The sequence below is a fragment of the Lissotriton vulgaris genome, chromosome 2_1, assembly GCF_964263255.1.
Source record: "Lissotriton vulgaris chromosome 2_1, aLisVul1.2, whole genome shotgun sequence".
Lineage (NCBI taxonomy): Eukaryota > Metazoa > Chordata > Amphibia > Caudata > Salamandridae > Lissotriton > Lissotriton vulgaris.
Genome location: NC_141687.1, coordinates 422,168,571 through 422,192,449, shown reverse-complemented (window position 1 = coordinate 422,192,449; position 23,879 = coordinate 422,168,571). Strand labels below are relative to the sequence as shown.

At 40.0% G+C, this 23,879-nt stretch overlaps 1 protein-coding gene across 2 annotated transcripts in view; it reads left to right on the top strand.

Annotated features, from left to right (window-relative positions):
• The window catches only part of ADAM23 (ADAM metallopeptidase domain 23), a 711,121-nt gene extending 688,985 nt beyond the window's left edge, over nt 1-22,136 (top strand). Inside the window, exons 25-26 of one of the 2 annotated variants that reach the window (XM_086955318.1) lie at nt 176-266; nt 21,950-22,136. In XM_086955318.1, coding sequence (XP_086811444.1) covers nt 176-266; nt 21,950-21,995 — 137 coding nt within the window. In that variant the 3' untranslated portion in view covers nt 21,996-22,136. Of the gene's footprint in view, nt 1-175; nt 271-21,949 lie in introns of those variants that run through there. The other variant, XM_086955319.1, reaches the window with a different exon arrangement.
• The last annotated feature ends 1,743 nt before the right edge of the window (nt 22,137-23,879 follow it).

Sequence of the window (23,879 nt, the reverse complement as noted above, 5' to 3'; positions counted from 1 at the left end):
GCAGTGGGAAGCTGTCATATATAGAAATAATCCACTAGAAATGTTTGATATATCATCGGAGGGAGGGATGGTGGGTGGAGGGATTTTCAGTTGTTCTGCAATGGCTTTTATACCTTTCCCTTGTTAACGTAGTGGTTGGTTCTGATGTCTTTCTTCCCATAATCCTTTGTCGCAGGTCCTAGTGCCACCAACCTTATAATAGGCTCCATCGCTGGAGCCATCCTCGTAGCTGCTATTGTGCTTGGGGGTACAGGATGGGGCTTTAAGTAAGAAATGACGCATGTCTTATCTTCAGTGGCTATGGCATTTCTCTTTACTGCTTACATCACAAAGTTTTGAGTTCCTGCTACAAGACCCTATGTCAAATTTAAAAGAAATATGCAGCTGCTAAATGTTTATGCATGCATTGAATAATCGAGGAACTGGACATGTGGGTGGAGAAAACAACAGATGTCACCTGGGTGCAAAGTTGCTTGTTCTGAAGGCAGATGTATGGGGTCTACTAATTGAAAATGCACTAATACGACTATTGAATTCAGTGTCTAGATCCCATCTCTATACATTTTGACAGTGCTCAGTAGAGTAACTTGACAACAACATTTTGAGAGATGAAAAGGCCCTAATAAAATTAATTCTAAAGGTAGAAATCCTTGCACCAACTATTAAGCTGTTTATATTCTATGTAGATGAATTCAACAGCATTTGTATTATTGCCAGTAAATTATATAGTGGTGTCATTTAACAAAGGGTGGGTGAGGTTTAATGATTTCATATACATTCTTATTGTTAAAGATTCATGCAGCAGAATATGAGCTGTGTGTACCTTTTTTATTAACTGGGGACCAGATTTGCAAGGCGCAGGATGAACAATTCAAACATTACAGGTATGTTTAGAGCACAGTATGACTTTGAATTCTCAAAGAAGACCAAATGTTTTACTGCAAAACTATGACAATCATAGTATTCTGTTAGAGCTCTCATAACTAGCAATTATACCAAATGTAATGAGAAAATGAAGTAACACATTTTTTATCCACAGGGGACAACATTTTTACAGTGGACAAACCGCTTTTTCCCTGCCCTCCCACTCATTTTTTGGGAGTTGCTTCCTATGTCCCATTGTGCAAACACTCTTACTGTTAGTCCTGCCCTTAATCATAGTAAACTATCAAGCTTTTTCATGGCAGAGAGCATTAGAGTATTCACACATTTATGTGTGTGTGCATTTTCACCTAATTTTTCATGTTAAACCTCCTTTGAACCTGCCACTACCCCAATTTCTGTGAACAAAGAAATCCCACTATTTTGGCAGAATTTACTTATTCACAGTCCCCTTTATGAAAGGGAAATTCCCCCAGTCCTGATCATGTGAAAAAAAAGTATTGGGATTCTGAACTCTCAAATAGATTTAATTGTGTACCGAATTTGAAGTTAGGTGCACAAATTTCTTTGTGAATTAGTTCCCCAGTTACCTAGGAAAATTAAGTGTTTGATTGGATGACAGACAGTGATATTGGACAACACGCTTCAGCATCGTTCATTTCAAAGCACTCACTTCCGACATGCCCATAGACTGCCATAGCAAAATGTGTACATGCTGATGTGAAATGTATTGGTGATGCCAGAATGTTTTTGAGCAGATTGACTCCATCTTCTATGAAACCACTATCCTAGATAAAAGTCATGATCTAGATGAAAAATTCAGTAACTTGGACTGGGATCTCAATGGCACTATAGACAAATATTCCTCTTGTCCATGCTGGTCCATGTTTTACCTAGTTGGTGCCCATTGGGAAAGCACTCTGGTGGCAGCTTCCTATTTCTCATTTACCACTTTTCATCTCTTTTGCTCCACCCTGTTGATGAATTCAGGGTGTTATTTCCCAGGGAAATCATTCTACAACCACTGTATAAGCACTGGCTTCACACCGTGCTCTGACACAAAAAATACCAAACTCTAAAACAACTACATAAATGGAATTGCTATACCTGTACTGATTGTAAAGCCTTGACATTGTTTTTTAGCAAAAACAAATTTCTATCATTACATTAATATAATCATTTTTCCTTGTGATCTATTGTTACAGAACGAATAATAATATATTGCAGTATTCTTTTTGCTCAGGAGATTTTTTGATAGCCCAGTGAGCCCAATACGAATGAGAGACAACACCACTATTTATTTTAGTGTTAGCATTAAATGAATTAGAGATACTTTTGAGTGTTGTATGAGATATTATTTTAACACAACGAGCAATAGAATAATGAGACAAAATTCTAGTTTTTATTGTTAATTGTTGGAAAAGCCTCTCAGTATAGCACAATTAACAAGCAACAATGCAAGGCAGGAAACCATCAATTGTTCAATTTATTTTCTCTGTTATGCCATCTTTCCATCTCAGCTTCAATTCATCCTAATGTTTGTTTTTATGAAAGTATGATTGTTATTTTTAAAAGGTTTACATTTGATGGGACTAGAAGCTTTGAACCTTGTAATCTTCTTACCCTTGCAGTATTTAGAGAGCATATCAGCTTAGGATCAAATGTGGGTGCTTTCAGTGTGTCCATACATTATCTGTCCTAGGCTGATGAGAAGCATACTTTCCACAGAGGTTTGAGCAGGCCCTTGTAACACTGCCATGAGATGGCATTATAAGTACAAGTACTCTCACAGGAGTGTAACACATTCTAGTAAAGTAATAGTCAGCATTTATGAACCATAATACTGTCTCCCTAAAATGCAATGAGGGCCACATTTTATATAAACCTCAGGAAAGATCAGCAGTGGCTTAAAAGCATGGTGACCTAATATATGAAACTCCCCAAAGAGAATGCCTTTATAGCAGAACCCCCATAACATAAAGAATTGGTCATACATATGCCATTGCTGGTGGGTTTTTCATGTAAGATATGGACAGCACAGTTCCACATGAACCAATAGTTTGAACAATATTTAGTCAATGCCTTGGTACATATTTTAACAACTTAGTGTAGTACAGAGCTAGCCAATGTTTCAGTGTTTGGCTTAGCAGTTGTATAATCATACCTGGATTTGCATTCTTACCACTCACTCTACTTTAAATAACCCAAGTAATACAAGAGAGCACGGAAATAAAATGATTGCAAAAATGTAACAGAATAAATCAAAGTACACCAGAGCTTAATTTGTAAAATGAATAACAGTGCCAGGGCCCAGACTAGTCCACTGTAGCCGGCACCACCAACTACCATTGCTGCAGAATGGCAGTGCTACCATTACCCAAACAATAACCATCACACTTAAATTGGACTATTGTATCAAGATCCAGGGTTGGCCTGGAAGTGTGGGTTTCATTACTTTTAATACATTACATTGCTAAACGCTCAGCTGTGTCCTCTAAAAAAACAGTATTGGTGATTAAAAACTTGTGCTGGTGATGAACACTGGAAAACACTGGTTCAAATTAGGCTCTGGATTATTTGGATATATAAAAAATATACTTATGCTGTTTAACTTCACAATTAAGAACCCTTTGCAACAAGAAAAGCTTTCCCAAATTGTTCATACCAAGCCTCCCCTTCACCTATTCCACAAGAGTTAAGAAATAATTTTTCCAGAATGTATAGCCAATGGCCTCTATTCTGCCAAATTGGCCTGTACCTGAAATGACGGTTGCACAGGCGATCTGCAATTACTTTCTAGTGTATATTAATTAATGTGAAGTTTTATTGTAATTACTTTCTTTTGTTGATTAATTAATTTATACTTTTGATCTTGTATTTGGGAAGTATTCATTCTTACTGACAAATGTTCTAAATTTAATACCAAATTCTGTAGCTATTTGTTTCTGGTCTGCTAGTGATCCTCGGGGTCTTCTGCACTGAAGCAGAAAGTGGAATGTTGATTGTTTGAGTTTGTCTCTTTCTGCCGCAGAGATCTCTGCTTCCTAGATGTCCAGGTGTTCCTGAATGTCAAGTAGTTGTCACCTTTCAGGTGTTTTGGGGGTGCTGCTTCTCTAGCCTGACAGAAACATCCTATCTTCTGTGGTACAAAACAAAAGCATGAGGGATATATTAGCATTTGAGTTGTTTTCCATGTGTCCTCCATGGTTATTCACATATGATGATGGCTAACGAGGTGCTCCCAAAGGATTATATTTAAATGTACTTTTTTGGGAGAACTGAGTTGGTCGCTATCTTGATCCATGTTCCTGCAAGCGAATCAGGTACAAAAATAACTTAGCTTGCGTTTGTGATCCACAGCCTGCTATGGTATGGTAGTTTGGTTGTACAACAAAGACAGAGTTATATCTTATTTGCAATATGTTTAAGTAAGGGTAAAATAAACGTGCATTTTTTATGTGTTATTTGAATTATTGGGAATAGGTATCTGTTGTGATAGTGCTGTATGCATGAATGTAACACAAAGGGTGAAAAGGAGCTGCAGGGGTTAGAAAGCAGAGGGTAGAAATAGGTTGCCTTCAGGAATCGGTGTAATTCATAAATGGGGAATAAAAAAGACAAGGATTTATCAAGCATGACTAGCAAACATCTTCAGTGTTTTCCATGACTTCAGGCTAAAAGCACGAGAAGATGTGGGAAAACTTAAAGTGAGAATCTCGTAGTGAGAAAGTCCTACTCTTTAAAGGTGAGAAACAATTAATTGAGGCAATTAACGTCCCCACTATTTGTCTTCATTAAATCATAAAACATATACTTTTAACTGTCGCTACATTACTTTCTATTTATTTCTAACTACAATCTGTAAGTGAATCATCCTAAACTTAACTATATACCTTTCGCCTGAGCAGAGCCTTTGTACTATCTATTTAAACAATTCAGGTTTTAGGGTTTCTCCCTATTTTATCCCAAACTATAAGAGTATCCATAATTTAGAATTTAACATTTCCCTACGCTATATCCCTATGCTTATACTTTGCCCTAACTCTACACCGAACCCCATACATAACTTTAACCCCAGCCTACCCAATTTTTAGCCCTTTCCCATCCTCTTACCTATCAGTAAGGTTATCCTTAATTCCTACGATCAAATGCAAACCTTAATCCAGATTTAAAAACGTTACCTAGCCCTATGTTTAGTTATAAATCTATGCCTAGCCCTTTCCTTCCTTTCGCCTACCCTACCATTATCATTTTTTTTCAAAGTTTCTTTCTTTCCTTTTACTCCCTTTATACTTTTTTTTCCCAATTTTGTGGCATCAAAAAGAATGATAATATGAGTGGAAGTGAGTAGTCTTATCTTGACAGGTGGAATAAAAGCAAGTGGGATAAACAGAATATGGTTTGTTGCAAAATATATCAACAACACATCAGTGATTGTTCAAAATTGAGCAGTAGTATCACCATACAGATATTTAAATATATGAACAAAAGAGAAAACAAATCAAAATCCTTGCGACAGGCAATCATGCAGTATGTTTGGTTATTTTGTGGGAAGAGGCACATTCTAATGGTCTAACTTAGAGCCTTGTCTAAAAACTGTCTGCAAAAGCGCCATTCTGCAAATGAAATTCGAACCGGGTGTTGCATGTGTGCCTGTGTGTTTACACAATGGAGCAGAAATCGTCACTAACATGCACAGATATAAACATAATGATTGCCTGCTTTGCTTCCACGTTTTTGCCATATTGTCCTTACTTTTATCGCCATCTAAAAGTGGGTGGGAAACGTGAATACGCATCTTGATTGAACTCTCTCCTCATTTCCGGTAGTGGAAAATCAAATCCAAAGGCTTCCTGTGCCTGATTTCGCAGGTTCAAAATAAAGCAATGAGACAAGGCGACTGAATACCAATAATTGTGTAAGACCGGAAATGCCAACATTGTCTTTTTATATGCAAAACCAAGAAAACAAAGATTTTTCTGCATGTAGAAAGGCAGAGTATTAATCATGAGCAGGATTTGGGAAGACCACATAAATTAGAACACAATGGTTCTGTAACATTATAAGCAGAACCTCGATATGAGCTGATAGATAGATGGTATGTAGTGAGCAACATATGATACCCAGACTAGAGCTTTGAGGCCTGGATAGAACATTCCGACCATTTTTACATATTTTACACTGCCAGGGTGACGTTGAAATTATTATAATCTGGATTCAGAATTTTAAATTCTATTATTTATGCACTTTATAAAATATATCATGTATATGTATAATTTGCCACTGCCAATGCATGTATTTGACATAGTTGAAGAAGAATCTTATTTAAAGTCTTACTTGCTGGTGTTTACTTCATTTAATGCAAAAAATCATGTTTGTGGCATCATTTACACCTGCTCATGCTAAGCTATAAAATGTGTTCACTATTTATATAACGGATTAATTATATTCATGCTGAGTTGGATGTATCCACACTACCTTAAAATGCACACTACTATGTAAACATAATTTATGTCAGGGTGATATTTTGAAATTCTCTGCTAAGTGAAGTTTAAAAAAGCAGGAACTTAATGTAGAATTTAAAGAGACAGCAGATGCTACTCTTACTGATCTCCATCTGTTAATAGGTTGGTGACTCGAAGAAGAATGTCACTTTGCACCCTGTGTGTCATTCTGTCCAATGCAGTCTTGTTCCATAGCCATGTAGATTTAAGTAAATTGGAAGTGGGCATTTGTAGCAAACTAATTGTGAAAGACTTAGTAGAATAAGTGAATGCACTTATTGTAGCAGAACCTCAAACACAGCGATCTGGCCTAGGTCACTGCTTTAACGTGCATGTTCTTGTGGTGAGGAAATCGGAGTGGTACATTCACTTGTATGTTGAAAAGGCCCGATCACTGGCAGGTGCTAATACTTCTTGTCAGGGCATGCATGTTAGTCCTGCAAGACTAACAAACAGGTTTCGCAAAAACACATGCAAACGAGAAAGCAATGGGTGAAGTAGCATGGTCCAAAGCCTCTCTTAACTTTTTTTATATATCCATTATTTACTAAAACCCTAGGACACGCCTAAAGATGCCTCTCACCAGATCCAGTCAGGACCTACAGCCCGATTCATCATGCGAAATTGCGCTCGCAAAGGGCCAGATTCTGAGAATCTGGTCCTTTGCAAGTGCAATTTTAGCATTTGGGATTCATCATCCCAAATGCAAAAATCGCTATTAACAAAATTGCATATTTGCGAGGAATTGGATTTAAGGAATCTCTAATAGAGATTCCTTAAATGCAATTCATCAACCAATTTGAAATTGCGAAATCGCAATATTTGGTCACAATTTACCACGAAGTCTGACTTTGTGGTAAATAGCAAAAAAAGAGAAAAAAACACTTTAGTGCATTTTTTTTTGCATGTTGCACACACACATGTCCTTTGGACATGTGTGTGCACAACACCTGTTTAAATTTGCATTTAAGGGGTGCCCCAGGGTGTCCTTTGGACACCCCTGGCACCCTTGAAATCGCTATCTTATTTGCGATTACCAAATTGCTAATCGCAAATAAGGAACACTCCCCATTCATTCCTATGGGCCTTTTGGCCCATAGGAATGAATGGGGAGTATTCTTTATTTGCGATTAGCAATTTGCTAATCGCAAATAAGGATTGTGTAGAAATCGCATCTTATTTTGCGATTCCTACATGAATCCCGTTTTGCGAGTCTGTGATAGCGATTCCTTATGATTCGCTATTAAAGACTCGCAAAATGGGTCTTTGATGAATCTGGCTGTAAATGTATAGATGTTTTGGGACAGAAGGTAAAAAACAGAGAAAGGCAATGGAAGAGACCTGTGTCATGGGGACCATAATGTGACACATCTCTGACTTCTCCATCTGCGTGTTGCAGTCCTTTTACTAAAATATAAATGTGCTTAAAATTGGTCGATGTCATTCAGTGTGTAATTGTTATTTGTATTTGTATTTGTTAAGCGCAACATTCATCCGAGAGGATATTATGGCGCTAGGACAGCTATGAGCTGAAATGAGGGTGGTGAGATACTGAGTACATCTGTGAGAAAGGGAGTCGAAGCGATAGGCTGTCAAATGTTGACAATTATTACCTGGGGAACAGTGTTTAAGTTGAAAATACATATGTGCCAAGACCCTCCTCAGGAGGCCACCACAGCCTCCACCACCCATTGCTACTGCCAGCGCTGCCACTGACAGTACCTACTCAACTGCTTACCACCACACTGCTAAAAGTGTGACGTCTTTGACTGTTCGAGGCCCCCAAAGCTGTAAGAATAGCTTGGGCGTCTGGTATTAGCGACTGGCATTAGTTGTTTGTATATTGAATTAATTAAAAACTGTTGTTCTGCTCATCTTTGAATTGCACACGCTGCACAACGATGTGGTAGATGTAATAAATGGCGGCGTTGATAATTAACCACAGAAATCACTGGCTCAATTTAAGCACTGGGTGGAAATCCAGTTAACTCAACAGGACAGGGTAATAACGCTGCCATCTTCACATGTAAAACCAACTCACACAAGCAATTGATGCAATTTATGAGCCCAATCAATTATAAACTGTAAAGTTGCATTTGCAAATCTGAATTATTACCCCAGTGTAGTGTAATATAATGCATAAAACAAACTTTCACCATTGCTTGGTGTGGGTGTTTAATGATAGGGGATTCCCTGAAGCAAGGGAACGAACAGACCTAAGAATTTTTAGAAATTCATCACCATATCTACTACCCACTTCCACCCTGAAACCATTAGGTGAGTTACGCCTATCTAGAATAAGAATAATTAGCATTTTACCAGGTGTACTCTTGGAAAGGTATGTGGCGTTCTCACATTTATAACTCTCCACCCATGCAAAGTTGTAAATATGCAGGTACAGCTATACAAATATTTTTGAGAATTTTCCTGAAGTCAGTTCGTTTAGGAAGTGGTTCTCTAAAATAGCTGGGGGTCTTCATCTGATTGTTGGTTCGTTTGGACCCGACAGCTACTGCTAAAAAGTGTTGTTTTCCTGTGCAGGTGCATTGAACCTCAGCCCTTATTGTATGACGGCCCACCGTCCCTGTTTGGGACATGGCTTACCTTTAAACAATTATAAATAATGTGCTGCCCTCCCTCATGGTGGCCATGAACTTTCAGGGAGTAGCGCATTTCTCTGAGCAGGGGGCAGTCTACCTGCCTGCACTTCAGAGAGGCAACAGAGATCCCCATCCAGGGCGGTGTAGTCAGGGACTGCGCCTGCCTACAACGGCATGTGCGAAGGGGGTTCACGAAACCCCTTTTGACCATCCAGAGGACAGGGTTCAGGTGGCAGACTTGACACCTTTTAGTGACATACCGCCAGTTTGCCTCCTAAGAGTCTGTTTGCCTCTGCGTCCACATCCACGATAGGACGCAGGTGTAGAGGCAAAGTGATTTCCTCATTTGTATGGGCCATGCCCCACAGCAAGTAAGAGTTCACCTTCTCAAGATAGCACTGGTGCTAAAAGAACGCCAGCTCTATTAGTACTACAGACGGAGCCCTTCTGTAATATTACCGTGCACTGAAGGCACCAAAAATTGGGTGCACATGCCCCTTGTGCTCCCAGGGCTCTGCATGCTATACAGCCCCTGTTGCCCGCACCTCAAACGTATAGTGCTTGTAGGGCTGCTGTTGGGACTGAGGCTTTACTGAAGGCACAGAGTTCTCCATCAGGCAGGCAGAGATCTATAAATATTTCACACTATACACTGTGAGGGCAGCAGAGTTCCTCCTTCTACTGCCTGACAAAATGGACCTTAACCCGCCGGGGGCTAAATAAGCCCTAAGCGTCAATATATCAATTATGACTTGTTTGTTACTTAATCACAAGTGATTTTCTATGCTGTTTTTGTGAATAGAGCTTTACAGCCAATACCTCCAGTGAACCCATCTGACCAATCAGACATAGAGGGCCTGATTTAAATCTTGGAGACTAATATCCTATCCGTTGAAATGTAAATCCCATAGTATATAATGGGATTTATATTTCGTTGGATGGGATATGCATCGCTATTGTGATGGAGTAACCTGCTTGCCAAGATCTAATTCAGACTCAAAGCGTTTTAACTTGTTAACATAGCATGCTTTTAATGCAATGTTCGAAGTGTATGTAATTTTAGATAGAATCATTGACTGAATAGTCATTGATGTTTTTTTTCATTATTGTATGTTTGTGAAAAGGGCAAGCATGTATTAATTGTCTTTCAGAGACTGCAGGGCTATCCCTTAGTCAAGTCACCTGTTTTCTAAGTAATAGCCGCCTGCTTTTAGCTAGCTATCAAGGGTTGAGCAAGGGAATCATTTTCTGAGACCTCGACTGGGCCTTATATTGTGACTTTGGCCTTATTACTGGTGGTAGGTCCCTACCTGCGCCTACTAATAAACGACATTCTAACAATATATATGATGTATGTTAGTATTTCACAACTAAATGTGTATGTATCTATGTGCTATTTCTGTAATGCAAACATACCATAAAGGCAGGGAATGCTATACAGGGTCAAAGGACAAGCATAAATTCCACAGAATAACTAGAGAGGTAGCTAGCTTATGGAGAGTTATTGCATTGAGATGTAGTGTTCTTCAAACAGGTGCCTCTTCAACTCTTTCCTAAATTGGAGAGACTTGAGGTGCTCTGAATGGATACAGGGATCTTGGTTAAGACAGAAAAGGCAAGCAACCTAGTTTTTTCTTTTATTATACTTCATAGTTTGCAGTCTGATGGTGTCCTAGCTGCTGGTGTACAGAGAACCACCAGAGATAATGAGCTTGTCTGCAAATAAGGAGTGAGGGATGGGGAGGGCCTTTGTTTTAATGGCTTTGTAAATGATGGACTGGGTTTTGAAGATGGTGCGAACCAGGTAAGGGGAGCCAATGGAGTTCCAAGAGGATGGGAATGCTTTCATAATATTTCTTCAGACCCTGGATGAGGCATGCTGTTGCATTTAGGATACCTTTATGTGGTGTGAGTTTAGAATCGGGGAGGCCATGGAGCAAGGTGTTGCTACCAAACAGATACAAGAGTACAAGGGCGTTAACAGAAGTTCTGAAGTCACTGTCTGGAAGAAACAATGTGAGTTTCTTTATATGAGCTAGCTGGTATCGGGTAGTTTTTTTTGGTGTTATGTTCCTTGAGGGTGAGACTTGGTGGCCAGGGTGAATGAAAGTGGCTCGGCATTGAGTGAAAATTGGGGTTTGAAGCTGTCAAGGATTGTGTAATTGAGCCAGGTGTGGACTGTTTCTTGTGCTGTTTTTGGCAAATCAAAGGAATTCGGTCTTTGTTGGGTTGAGCGGGCATATAAGTGGTGTTTACTGTGCCAGAATGGACCTTAAACTAGGTCCCGTCTCCAAAATAAAAGTGTCTCCCATTAGTTGTTTCAGATAGCTGAAAAAGAGGCCCAAATTGTAAAATTGTTGCAGTTTTGGACTCGTAAATACACAAAGCCACATTTATGAGGCCCCATGTGCCACCGTAACATCTCTTTTTGTGACATTCCGTGTCTCAAGAGCCTGCTCCATATTAACGAGGCAGCACTAAGCCACTTTTTTGGGCTTAATGCTGGCTCGTAAATATTGTTCCCTTTAACGTAGTTTTCTGCATTTAAGAGGTGTGCAATGGGTGTTGGTGGGGGCATTCCCAGCAACGTCCATAGTTCTTTTACACTACCCCAGATTGATCAGAAATCACAATTCTGAGGCAGCGCCAAAAAATGTTCACCTCCCCAGGGGAGGCGTAAGGGTGGAACAACGAGTAAAAAGACCTTTTTTTCTCCTTGTTTTTTCTATCTCTAAGTGTGCTGTATTGTGCAGCACACATAGAACGAGGAAACAGCCTCTTGTGACTGTTTTTGTCTAGGAGGGTTCCTTCCCTTCCTGCACAAAAATAATTCACCCCACAACGCAGGCACCAGTGCACCATGGTGCAAAGGTGCATGCATTGGCGCACACCTACCCATCGTGCACCGGCACAGGGGAAAAGGACAGGAATGCACTGTATCTAATAAATACAGTGCATTCCTGCCCTTTTCTTTTGCCAAAGGACAGCACAGCAGGAGGGCCTGCAGCGCTGCCCTACGGCAAAACCTCACCAATGAGGCCCATAGCATATAGTTATTTTGCAAGGTATGAGAGACTGCTAGTGTGTGTGCTTGATGCAAGCAATGTTTGTGTTAATATCAGGGATATCAACAGTAAAAACCACCCCACCATTCCATAAAACAGGCCCACAAACAGCCAAAATAACAGCCCACTCACTGACCTGTCACACCAGCCCTTCTGGCACTGAAAGAATGCTATATAGGTAAATCCTATACCAAGGGCTGATCACAAAGGTAATGTATACTTTTATGTAAGTTTACAATTGTTTGGAATTCACAAAGGGATTTACGAGCAATATCTTTACGAGTGCTGTGTATCCACACAGAAAAGGATAGGACTGTCCTAACTTGTTATACATGGGGACTCTGCACTCATTAATATACTGCTCGTAAATTCGTTTGTGTATACCAAATTTACACAGAAAATGTAAGTTTACCTTTGTGAATCAATCCCTGAGTGCTTGAGACATTGGCTATTTGAAGCAGAGGAGACTTTCAAGTAGAGTTGTTGTATCATTGCCTTATTGCTGACTCTTGATGCTGTTATCTGTGGATAGATCACTAAATGGCTCCATGCAGAGGTTGAAGATGGTAGAGAATAGTATGAAAACCCTGCTTATTGGATTTCAAAAGTGATAGGAATCTTTTAGGATCTGGAGCTGCTCATGAAAACACGTCAATGAATTGAAAGTAAATTCAGTGCTGTAATATGAGGTACGTTGGGCTGAGTATTTGTAATTTATTTATGAGGTTTTAGTTTCTAGTGCTGCAAAATTGAAGCTAATATTATAACCCTAGCTGTGCACAGAAACATGAAGGATCCTTCAATAGCTGAAATTGACCAAAGTTGCTGTTATCTCCCTATTCAAAACTGAAATTTAAAATAAAAAAGTTTGCAAAGTTGATGAAGTTTTAAAGAAAGTAAGTGATAAGTTCTTTGAAAAGAATGTTTCTGATTAAGAGAATTGTAGGAAAACCTACTCTTTGTGAAGTGTGCCTCTTTGTGAGTTGCAAATGTGTAAAACAACGCAAATGTGTCGCTTTCATAAAGCTTTTCTCCCAAATGATAAACATGTATAGTATTGGATTCAAAATATTATCACTCTACTTAAATTGATCCTCATTTTTCTACCAGCAAAGCTGGTAACAAATGTTTCTCCCTCTTGTCACAGACCATAGTCCTCTCTTGGACCTCAAAGACATTTCCCCTTCAACTACAGTTTGTCTCGGTCCATCAACCATCTCCCCCATCACTTAAAAATGTCACTGGCCATTTGTTGTCACACAGTAAGGAATACTCCCTCATCAAGCGAACTTCCTATGGGGTCTGTAAATATTTCCACCATCACCCACAGTTCACCTCAAGCCATCGTTCATACTGCCAAATTCTCTACAAGCGCTTTGTTCTCTATGGGCATTGCTGCAAGCAATTGACCTCTGACCATTGAATGGATTTCCCCATCATCCACATGCCTATTCTGAAAGCCTTAGGTAATTCACCATGATTAGTGGCCTTTCTCAGGACACTTTGTGTATTCTTTCATCACCCACTTTCCCACTCACTCTAACTGCCATATGCATTCAGTCATGTTTGGCAGGTCCCCTTGTGGGCATTTACAGCATTCAACTTTTTCGACTTGCCCCTCAGGCCACCCGATGCATTCTCTATTACCACAGTCCTCATTCGGTCACAAGAGCATTCCCTCATCTCCCACATTCCTCTGTAGCCATGGGGAAATTCCACAATCCTTAAATTCCTACTCTAGCCATCCCATCAGAGTTATTCCGTCATTACTTACAATGCTGCGATAACCACCATACCTACTGCGCCAACACCCACATCGTTCTGTAGGCTACCCCTGCAAATATCCAGATTGCAAAGTCACTCTGTCTTCTTCTGGGACTGTTTTGGGTTGCCAAGCACAATCCTTGAAAGGGAATTGCAGCCATTTATGGGGAAGGAAGCAAGGGAATTATTCATATAGACCTATGGTTAGGCTCCCCCGGTTCCATGCTAAAGCACAATGCTTCCACCAGAACATTACAGCTATCCTTTCTTTTCAGATAAATATTTAAATGTGAAATTATAGTTCTTTAACAAAAGAATCCACAGATTAACATGGAAATAGCCTTAAAACCTAAGAATGTTAGTAAATTTGTGAGATTGATTTGGCCTAGATAGAGTAACCAGAGGGGTCCTTTCTTATTTGAAATAAAGTTCTCCTTAGAAGTCTTTTGTGTGTCAGTATTAGAATTTGGTTTGAAATTGATATCTAAGCACTTAATGCTTTTTATGTCCCTTTTCATTGGGATGCACCTACATTTCCGATATGGTGACATTAACTCTAAAGGCTGTAAGTCACTGGGATACGACGACTAGTGCAGTAACGACAACAACATAATGACTTATTTTAGAACAGTACATCACTACATCATCTATGTAAAGGTTAGCCATTAATGTGAATTGATTTGAGTGGGAAGATTTCCTAGAGGCTATTGACTAAATGTCTCAGAGTTAGGTGTAAGAACATATGCAGTCTGATTCTCTGGAGTATCATATTAACATTACATTGATGTGCATTTTAATTTGAGCAACACATATTATTTGTTCCCTGAGAATGTCTCTTCGCCATCGCATTGCAACAGTAGGCTGGTTGGGCACAAAGCATTGGCTTTACTTAGATACCACTCTGGGAATAATCATGTTGCTACAGTTATTGAATAATTAATTGTATAGCTGAATGGGCAATAATAAGTTTATGTCTCAATATCTATGGGACACAATATTGTTACAACAATATTGAAGTGCAACTATTGTATGTCATGTTTCTATACAATTTCTAAAGCCAACTCCACATATGCACACAATTGTGATATATATTTCTTTAAAGTATGTAGATGTGAAGATAAAAAAACGTAAATCCTTACCTCCTTGTATGCACTTATCTATCAATATTTTGTTCCTCAATATTGTAACGATATTTTGTCATGTCAATATTCGTGATTTGATATTCCCTTCCACAATCACCATAGTGCATAACATTTCAGGAAAAAAAACAATTACAGGCACTTGGATCCTCTTTTATTGCTATGTGGCTATAAATGGATGCAGCTGTTCCTTAGTGTTACCTCTGACATGATTTGCCAGATTGCCCAAAACAATATACTTGCTGCTCAAATGTCCTCAGTTTAATTTATTTTACATGCCAGCACATGCCTCAAGTAGCAATACATGATGTTGCTCTGTAGAAATATGCACTTAACATAGGAGTTCTTACATGGATCCTGTAACCATTTTTAAATAAACATAATCTTAAGTAATCAATTTGCCGACAGAAAACCATGATTCATAAAGATAAAATGTCACTCTACATCCTTACTCTGGATATTAGATCTCATAGTGTAAACATTCTGGTAAGGCATTTCAAAGCCGAAATCAATCCTTCCCGCAAAGTCTTGTATTTTAATCTAGAGGGGAAATTAGAATATGTCAGGAGGCTGACATTAGTTCTCTAACATGTTTTTATAAAAGGTTTGATAAAAGTTTCGAAGGTTCTTATTTCTGCTCCTATACAAACACACAGTAAAGGAGGCGCTTCACTCTGCATCAATAAAAAGATATGTAGGTATTTCAGCATTCATATAATATGGTGTGGATGATTTAGTACACATAGGTAGAGTACTGCGTAGTCCTGCACTGCCTGCACTTTGTTCAATAACTTTTTAGGCAGCCCCAAATAGATATGTGTCAATGCTTAGCGTCTGAATAATGTTGTTGAGTGTCAAAGACCAGTTTTAACATTTTCTCTCTGTCCGATCGGCTTGATACCATTTCAATGCCATATGGTGATCTCCATCTTTCGGGCTTTACTCTTACTACTCCCACTAGTTACACTTTCCTTACCACATGAAAGGCACTCAGCTAGTTGAATAGATCTTTGTAATCATTGGGACTCTCCAAATATGTATCAGGACTCACCTCCCCAGTCTAATACTGTGATGGAACAAACCATTAGTATAACCCAAAGTCTTCCTGATGGCCATCGGGGAGGGAGTGAGTATTGTAAGGGCTTGGATGATAAGAATAGGATTTAAAACTAATTGGATTACCACATGCAATCAGATCATTAGCTCCATGTCTATGTTTTCTCATCAGACACTGAGCAAACATCTTACACCTCGGGGAAGAAATAGGGCAGGTATATCAGACCTGACAATAGCAAACAAAAGCCACAATATACAGTACATGATGCCCAGTAATGAACTTTGAGTCACAGTTCTGAAAATGCAATGTTTAGAATTAGGCATTTTCTTGTCCCAACCATTTGTTGTCTGCTGCCTGTATCCTGGGTCACATGACAAAGTGTATTTGGCAGTTGGTCTTTGTGTATTTTCGCCCAGACAGTGAGACAAAGGCCCATAAGTGTAGGCAGGATGGGCCATCTCTGACTTGATGTGGGGGGGGCAGCTGTCACCTACCACACATTCACATCACAAAGACTCTGCCTGGGGAGACTCACATAGGGTTTGATACTAGTTTATTGTGACCCCAGACAATATGGGCCAGGGCAGGGAGGCAGGAAATTCCAATCAGGTCTGGGGATGGAATCCCCTTGAACCTTTTTCTACTTCAAAGGGGGACCAGGTATAAATATTGAATCATCAGACCCAATTCTTCAGTACACTTCTGGACCTATGGACGACTGCTGCGCTGCAACCTGACTGGACCTGCATCTTGATCCCAGGACCACCACAGTGACTGCAAGGACCAGGCTGCTGGCCTTCTGATCAGAAGCCTTAGGGACAGAACAGACTGCAACTACCTTGAACCCAGTGACTCAGTCTCTTGTGACTCGTATCCCCCAAGTGGTGCAACCCCAATCCTCTACTCTTGGTAGTGGACCTGAAGGTGCTCTGCCAGCCCAGCTGTGGTCCTGTGGGCAGAGCTGACAAGATGAGATACATCTTCTTGCAGCTCCGATTTAAAACTGCCATTAAATGATGCATCCCCGATGCAGGACTTCACACGCAGCCCATCATTTCCTCGCAACAGCCACTGAATGACGCATCCTCATGATGCCGGACTCTGCATAGCAAGCCCCACAACTTCTTTGGAACCAGCTGGTCCACGAAGCAGCTATGATGCACGACTTTGCATATCACAATCTCCTCTTCAATGGCATCCTTGATGATGGCACAGGACCTCGCATCACAGTCTCTCAGCTCCTAGGAAGTATCACCTCATGACGCATCCTCAATGCAGGATCTTTCAACTCTCCACAACCAGGATTTAAGGTACTCTTTTTCAGCAGGTCTAAATTAGTCCCTGTATCCTGCCCATGCTCTCTCGCGATCAGCCTGAACTTGTGACTTTGTCTCAAACCGGCACGACCAGCTAACCACTGTTAACATTTAGTGCTTCAAGGCGCTTTTTTTACTTAAATCTTTCAAATTACATATATCCTGAATTTTTGTCATTTTGGAGTTAAATAATGTATTCAATATTAATCTATTTTTCTAAATTGCTGTGGGTTTTTTCATGTTGTGTGTTTTTACTTTATTACTGTTTGAGATGCTGCATAAATACTTTACACATTGCCTCTAAGTTAAGCCTGGCTGCTTGCCTAGTAATCTGCTAGAGGGTTAAGCACAGGTTAATTTGGGGTTTGCTTGACAGAGATTGCAGTTGCTGCTTGAGTATGGTTTCATCCCCTCTCAACCAGTAACCCAATGTCCAACAGGTTGTTCAATGGATTCCTTATACTGTGGCACATTTCATCATTTGAGGAAGCTCCTCTGCACAGCCACTCAAAAGTGGACGATGCATTGCAATCACTGGTCAGTCGTTGGATGTATTATTGCTTGCTCCCTCTCTAAGTACAACAATCTTTAAGTTAAATTAATGTGGCAGCCTTACAGCAAGAGAAGAGCCTTTGTAGTGGTGAGGAAGCAGTGGGACAGTTGTTGAGCAGGAGATGGCCTTCACTGATCTCTTAATATTTTGAATGAAAAGCCCTATGTTGGGTGGTCTTTTACTCCTGCTCTGTATTACCATTGTTTGCACGTCTTTTGGGTACTTTGGTATTACAGAAGGGGCCGCAGATGCTTGTGCATCCACCTCAGTAATACTGATAGCGCTGGTGCATATAACGTGCCAGAGCTATCAGCAGACGGCATTCCCTCATTTGTATGGGGATGTGCAAATGGAGGCACCCCTTTGCTTCTGTGCCCGCACTGTGTTACAGATGCAGGCGCAGAGGCAAGGAAGCTGTCATGAGGTGCACTGTCAGTGTGCCCCCTGATAGCAGCCCATTAGAGGGACACCCCCAGACATTCCTTTGCAGGCAGGTGCAGTCTCTCAATACAACTCCTGCAAGGAGAAGATCTCTAATCCGCCTTAAAAGTGTAAGTGTGTTGCTTTCTGGACTGTGAAACATGGAGCGGCTTCAAAGCAGTCGCTCTGTTTTTCACCTGATTGCGCTGCCCTGGGTTTTGCGCAAGTTTGTGCCTGCCCATGAGGCAGCGCATTTACCATAATGCAGCGCCTTTCGTTGATTAGCGTGGGCACACCTTATGATACGTAGTACGGCTCCTGGAATAAATAGGCACTCAAGTTATAAAACTAAACATTTAGGCAGTTTAGAAACACCGGATTCTTAAATTTAAATAAAGTAAAAACACGAACCTGAAAAACACCAAAAGATGCAGATGACTAGTGGTGCAAGACCATGTATGTTGTTTCATTTTAACCGACGATCTTAGAAAATGTTTTATGTATTGATGGTTTTCATTGATGTCTTCAAAGAAAACTTTCCATTTTCTGTGTCCTCTGATTATGGCATTAACATTCAATACCCACTATTCGAATGCAGCCTGTGGTGGTTTTGTCTGTGAATTGATGCCTGCATCACGTTAGTTTAAAAAAATAATTGAAGGTTTTTATCATCTCTGCTGAAATCTCGCAGAGAGAGAAGTCAGTATAGGTCTGTTGACTTTTGTTTCATTAACAGAAATGCCACACAGTTGCAAATCAGCTTAGACATATTTCCTGATTCCCTGTTGGATGATTTACACAATATGGCTCAGTGTGTTGAGCACTCACTACCAATATTTGCTCTGATCTACATGCCACTACTTTGAGTCTCGTCTAGACCAGCTTAGCCTTTAAATTTCGTTACATTGAGTGCTATTAAGTTGATTAAGCCTTACAGGATCTAGAAATGGCAGAAGTGTGGTAATGAGCTGATATGTACACATTATCTTATAAAGAGTTATTTTAAGTACTTTCTACAGGGCATACAAATGTTTTATGGAATGACACCTGTCAATGTAATAAAATCGTATCCTAATGCTCCAGTTAGGATTACTGTAGTCCATTAACATCCTACACAATAAGTGATATTTAGTTGCATATTCATCATATTTGAATGCTTTAGAAATGTACTTGTGAGGAGGCCTTGGTGTGCGCCTTTGTGGAAAGGGTTTCATTACATCAATTCTAAGCACTTTGAAGCAACTTTTGTTGTGCCTGCTCTCAAAGTCGTCAACACCACCAGCCCTCATTCTGAGTTGTGGCTTAGTACCAGTTAAGAGGCAAACAGGGATTCAACCCTAATCAGCCTTAATAGTGGGGCACAAATTAAAAAAATCCTACTTTTTTGCTAGGACTAATTTCACCAGGTATTAAATGGCAAAATGTGAATAGGGAAAAAAAGTGAAATTCCATATTTTGCAGCTCATAATGGGGACATTGTGGTACTATTGCATTGTCGCTCATTGCGAGCTGTGGAAACCATAGGGTGGAGGTAATAATACAATCGCATAAATTCACAATTTACGGTACCATTGTTTTCCCTAGGCAATTTTTGCTATGAATCTGAATGAGGTCCACACATGCTACATATGTATTGCAAGAGTGAATGACTTGACTAATTCCATCTCTCATTGGTTGATACTTCTGTGGGGTTGATAATCAGGTAGATACAGAAAGCTGGCATAGCACACAGCCTTCTTGCTATACAAAGTGTGGTCATTTGCAACTAATAATGACTGTGCTAACCAAGAGCAGAGGAACCAAATAAGCTCATGTAAAGAGTCTTGGTTCTTAGTGCGCTCTAGTAAATGTCAATATCATATCATCATATCATATCATACAGTTCATCAGTGGTGGTGGAAGCACGTCGGTACAATTTGTAATACAGAAGTATTTGTCTTAGAGCTTACTTTATCACTGAGTTGAACTTTTTTTATAGATGTGGTATTGGTTCTAAGGACTGATTTGCATAACATGCTTGGATCTCAAACCACACTACCTATTAAAAACCAATGATATGCCATTTTATAAGTGCTGTAACGCATTACTGAGCTGCAGCAGCACAAACACTGTCTCAGGAACAGATATGTTCCCAGGTGAATGTACAGTTGTTTTGCACTTGACTTCACTGTCAACTTGTGTCCCTCCAACCAACTTCCAAGTTCCAATGAACAATTGCTTAGGCCTTGTTAAGACCTTATTGGTCAGAAGTGGGGAGGGGAGCACTTATACGCTTTTTTCAATAAACAATGCTGTGAATGCATATTTCAGGGAACTTTCAAATTCTTGTTATGTGTTTTTTTTGCATGCCAACTTGGTGGCAGTAGTGGTGCACATGACCAGTGTTAAAATTAACTGCATGAGTCTCTTGCTTGATGCCCCACATGAGGCCAGATTTCGGGGAGGTTGCACCTAACTTTGCCTTGTTTTGTCTTACTGGATATTGATATTAGAGTCACGCATTCAAGAGGACTAGGCTTTGTTGCCTAAAGTGCTGTGTTTTAGTGTTTAAGCAATGACATTTCTTCGGACAAAATAAGAGATTTGTTGAGATGTGATACCTTTATATTGTTATTAAAAAGTCTCAACTAAGCTAAATATTGTTGATTGCAGCAGGCAAATCTTTGTCCAGTCCTCTTGGAGGGACCGTGTAAGTGTCAGATATATATATTTATATGTCACTGCTTGTAAGGGAATGAAACACGCAAATGTTCCATAGTAAGGTAAGGGTTCACAAATGAGGCAAACAGGTTGGTTCTAGTGGGTCATTTAAAGGGGCTATTACGACACATTCGAGCCCAAACTCCCAGCTGACACCATCTAACAAATGATCAATCTAGAACCCCTATTCTTGCTAACTGTTAGATGTGCTAGACTACTTGGAGAGAACTGTTTTTTTCACTCTTCTGCGGGGCCTTTTTAAGTAACAATTGTCATCATGGCTGCAAAGATAAATGCATCTTATGGACCTTGTGCTCAAATATATTAATATTCTGGCGCATCAGTATTACCTATATCGTAATGACCTGCAAAGATCATCTAAATTGGCCTTTTTTTACCCATTGCACTTTGGTCCATGTGTTGCCAGGATTAGAACCTGTGACTGGTATGTCTACACTGATTCTGCAGTCATGGTTTTACCCAGAAGATCCATTTTGCATGAACTTCCAATAAACATAAAGTAGTTCCGATGGCCACTTAAATGTCTTCAAAGATATTGGCAAGTATATTTTCATTGTTATCACTGCAGTGAGGAGCCTTCATGCTCACTTGGCATTGCAGTCAGACCTTGCTCCCCAATGAAGTTGTATTAGTAGGTCTCTCCACACACTGTAATATATTTCACATTTACTTTTCAAATCTTACTTCAAATGTATTACATATGTCTGTAAATGGTGTCCAGGTTGGCATGATAATCCACATCTTGCAGAAATCATCACAGCCTCAAATTGTTAGCTTTTTTGACTAGCCAAATTGGGTTGGTAAGTGTTTGCCTCAGGGTGAGCTGATTACTTAACTATGGTCTCTTTGAATGTCGGCTGTGCCACAATTCCGTAACTAATCAATTGTGTTTGTTTCTTTATCATCTTTCTCTGGTGCGCACTGGAAGAAATGTCAAAAAGAGAAGGTATGACCCAAGTCAATCCGGAATTTGATGCTGCTGGTGAGGAAGAATGTGGCCTTCCTCTATGGACTTCCGGTTGGAGGCCGTGGCCACTGAATTCTGCACAGGGTGCATTGGCTCTGCTATAAAATTACAACGCATGTCCTGGTGATCCCATATCTTTACTTCCTTTGAGCAGAGGGTGAGAGGACACTGTCCTTTTTGGAGATAGGTTCATAAGTACTCGCCCTCGGCCGTCATGAAAATAGCAACACAAAATAGAAATAATTCAAGTGTTCAGCCTAAAACCCGTTTCTAAAAATAATAAAACTGGGGAGGAAAGCTATCACTCGCAATAAAACAATTAACTAACAAGAAAACATTATTTCAAAAGAAGCTGTTTTTCCATACCTATTGGGGCTCAACATCTTCCTACTTAAGTTCGCATGAAAAGCTTTTTTTTTTCATCGAGAACATATTGGCATGACACGACTACTGCATAGAAAACTATGGGTTAAAACAGCATGGCAGAAATTCGAATGAAGATGCTTGCAAGCCAGACGCCAAGAACAGACAGCAACCTCACGCGTCGAAGCGTGGATGGAAACGAATTAGGGTCCTCAACGTTGGTGTGGGACCCATTTTTTATCATGAGGGATATACCAACTGGTGCCCCAGCTATCACTGTCAATCCACTTCCAACCAGTGGTGCTCCAAAGGTCCCTGTGTCCACCTTCTTTGTGCATGGCCAGAAGTTCTGTTAGTCCTCCACAAAGGCAGCGCTCACACTGACCTGCGTGGTCTCATGGACCAGAAGCTTCTCGCTGCATTGCATCTGTTGTTGGACTCAGAGGAGGCTCCTGTTGTCAACATGCAGGTTACAAGTGGACGGACGCAGCAGACACTGACATGTCACTGACAGAAAGATCTCATGATGAAATGCTCCATGTGCACTGTATGTTACGCACGAGGCCCTCCGATTGGGTCGCTGGGGCCTGAGCGCCCCTGATTTTTCCAGCATGTTGTATAGCTGGTGCTCTGGGCTTGCACACCGAGACTGTATAGCATGCATCTACAGGGAGTTCTGGCACAACGCAAGTGAGAGCTGCAAAGTGTATGCTTGAAACCAAAAAATAAAACACACCCATTTTATAAATATTATATATAAAAATATATATAATGTAAATGCATATGTATGTAATAATTATAGATATGTTTTGAATTATTTCTCTGCTCATGCTGAATCTGTATATAATGTACGAAATGTGATACACTTGCAAATTAATCACTGAAGTGCCAAGCTCTAGTATGTTGCTTGTTCATTTTCCAAAAATGTTTTACTTACATGTTTGGTATCTTCTTGCACTCACTGTCATGCTTTTATTGATATCTTTTATTTCCCTCCATTCTTTTGTTACTTTGTTAATTTTCTTGTTTTTCATTCTAAACTCTTCTACTCATTCTACGTCTCACCTTTGAATCTCATTCCTTGATTTTTTTCTTTCTTGCATTTGTAATATATTTTCTCTTAAAACTGTTCCCTTTCCCTGCCTCTCTCAGTTTCTCACATGTATGGAAAACAAGCTTAAGTAAGCCTTAAACTTTCTACAAAGAAATGCAAAAAGCTTGAAATGGGCAACAACGTGTTATCCCAACTGTTTCCCTGTGACGCCATTTAAAGTCCAAACATATCTTCAAGTTTGTTCCAAACAGGTTACTTGGTATATTTTCTAGCATACTATCCCCACTAACGTTCTGGTGCAAACATGTCGCTATGAGTCTCCTCTCCTTTTGCTGAATTGAGACTGTTACTGCAGAATGTTGTCTTAGTACCGTGCTTTACACGTGACATATTATTGTGTTACTGTTTTCTGCCTGGGCCGAACTTTCAGCTTTGCAACCAGTCGTACTGTCTTTTTAGACTCCATTTGGTCTC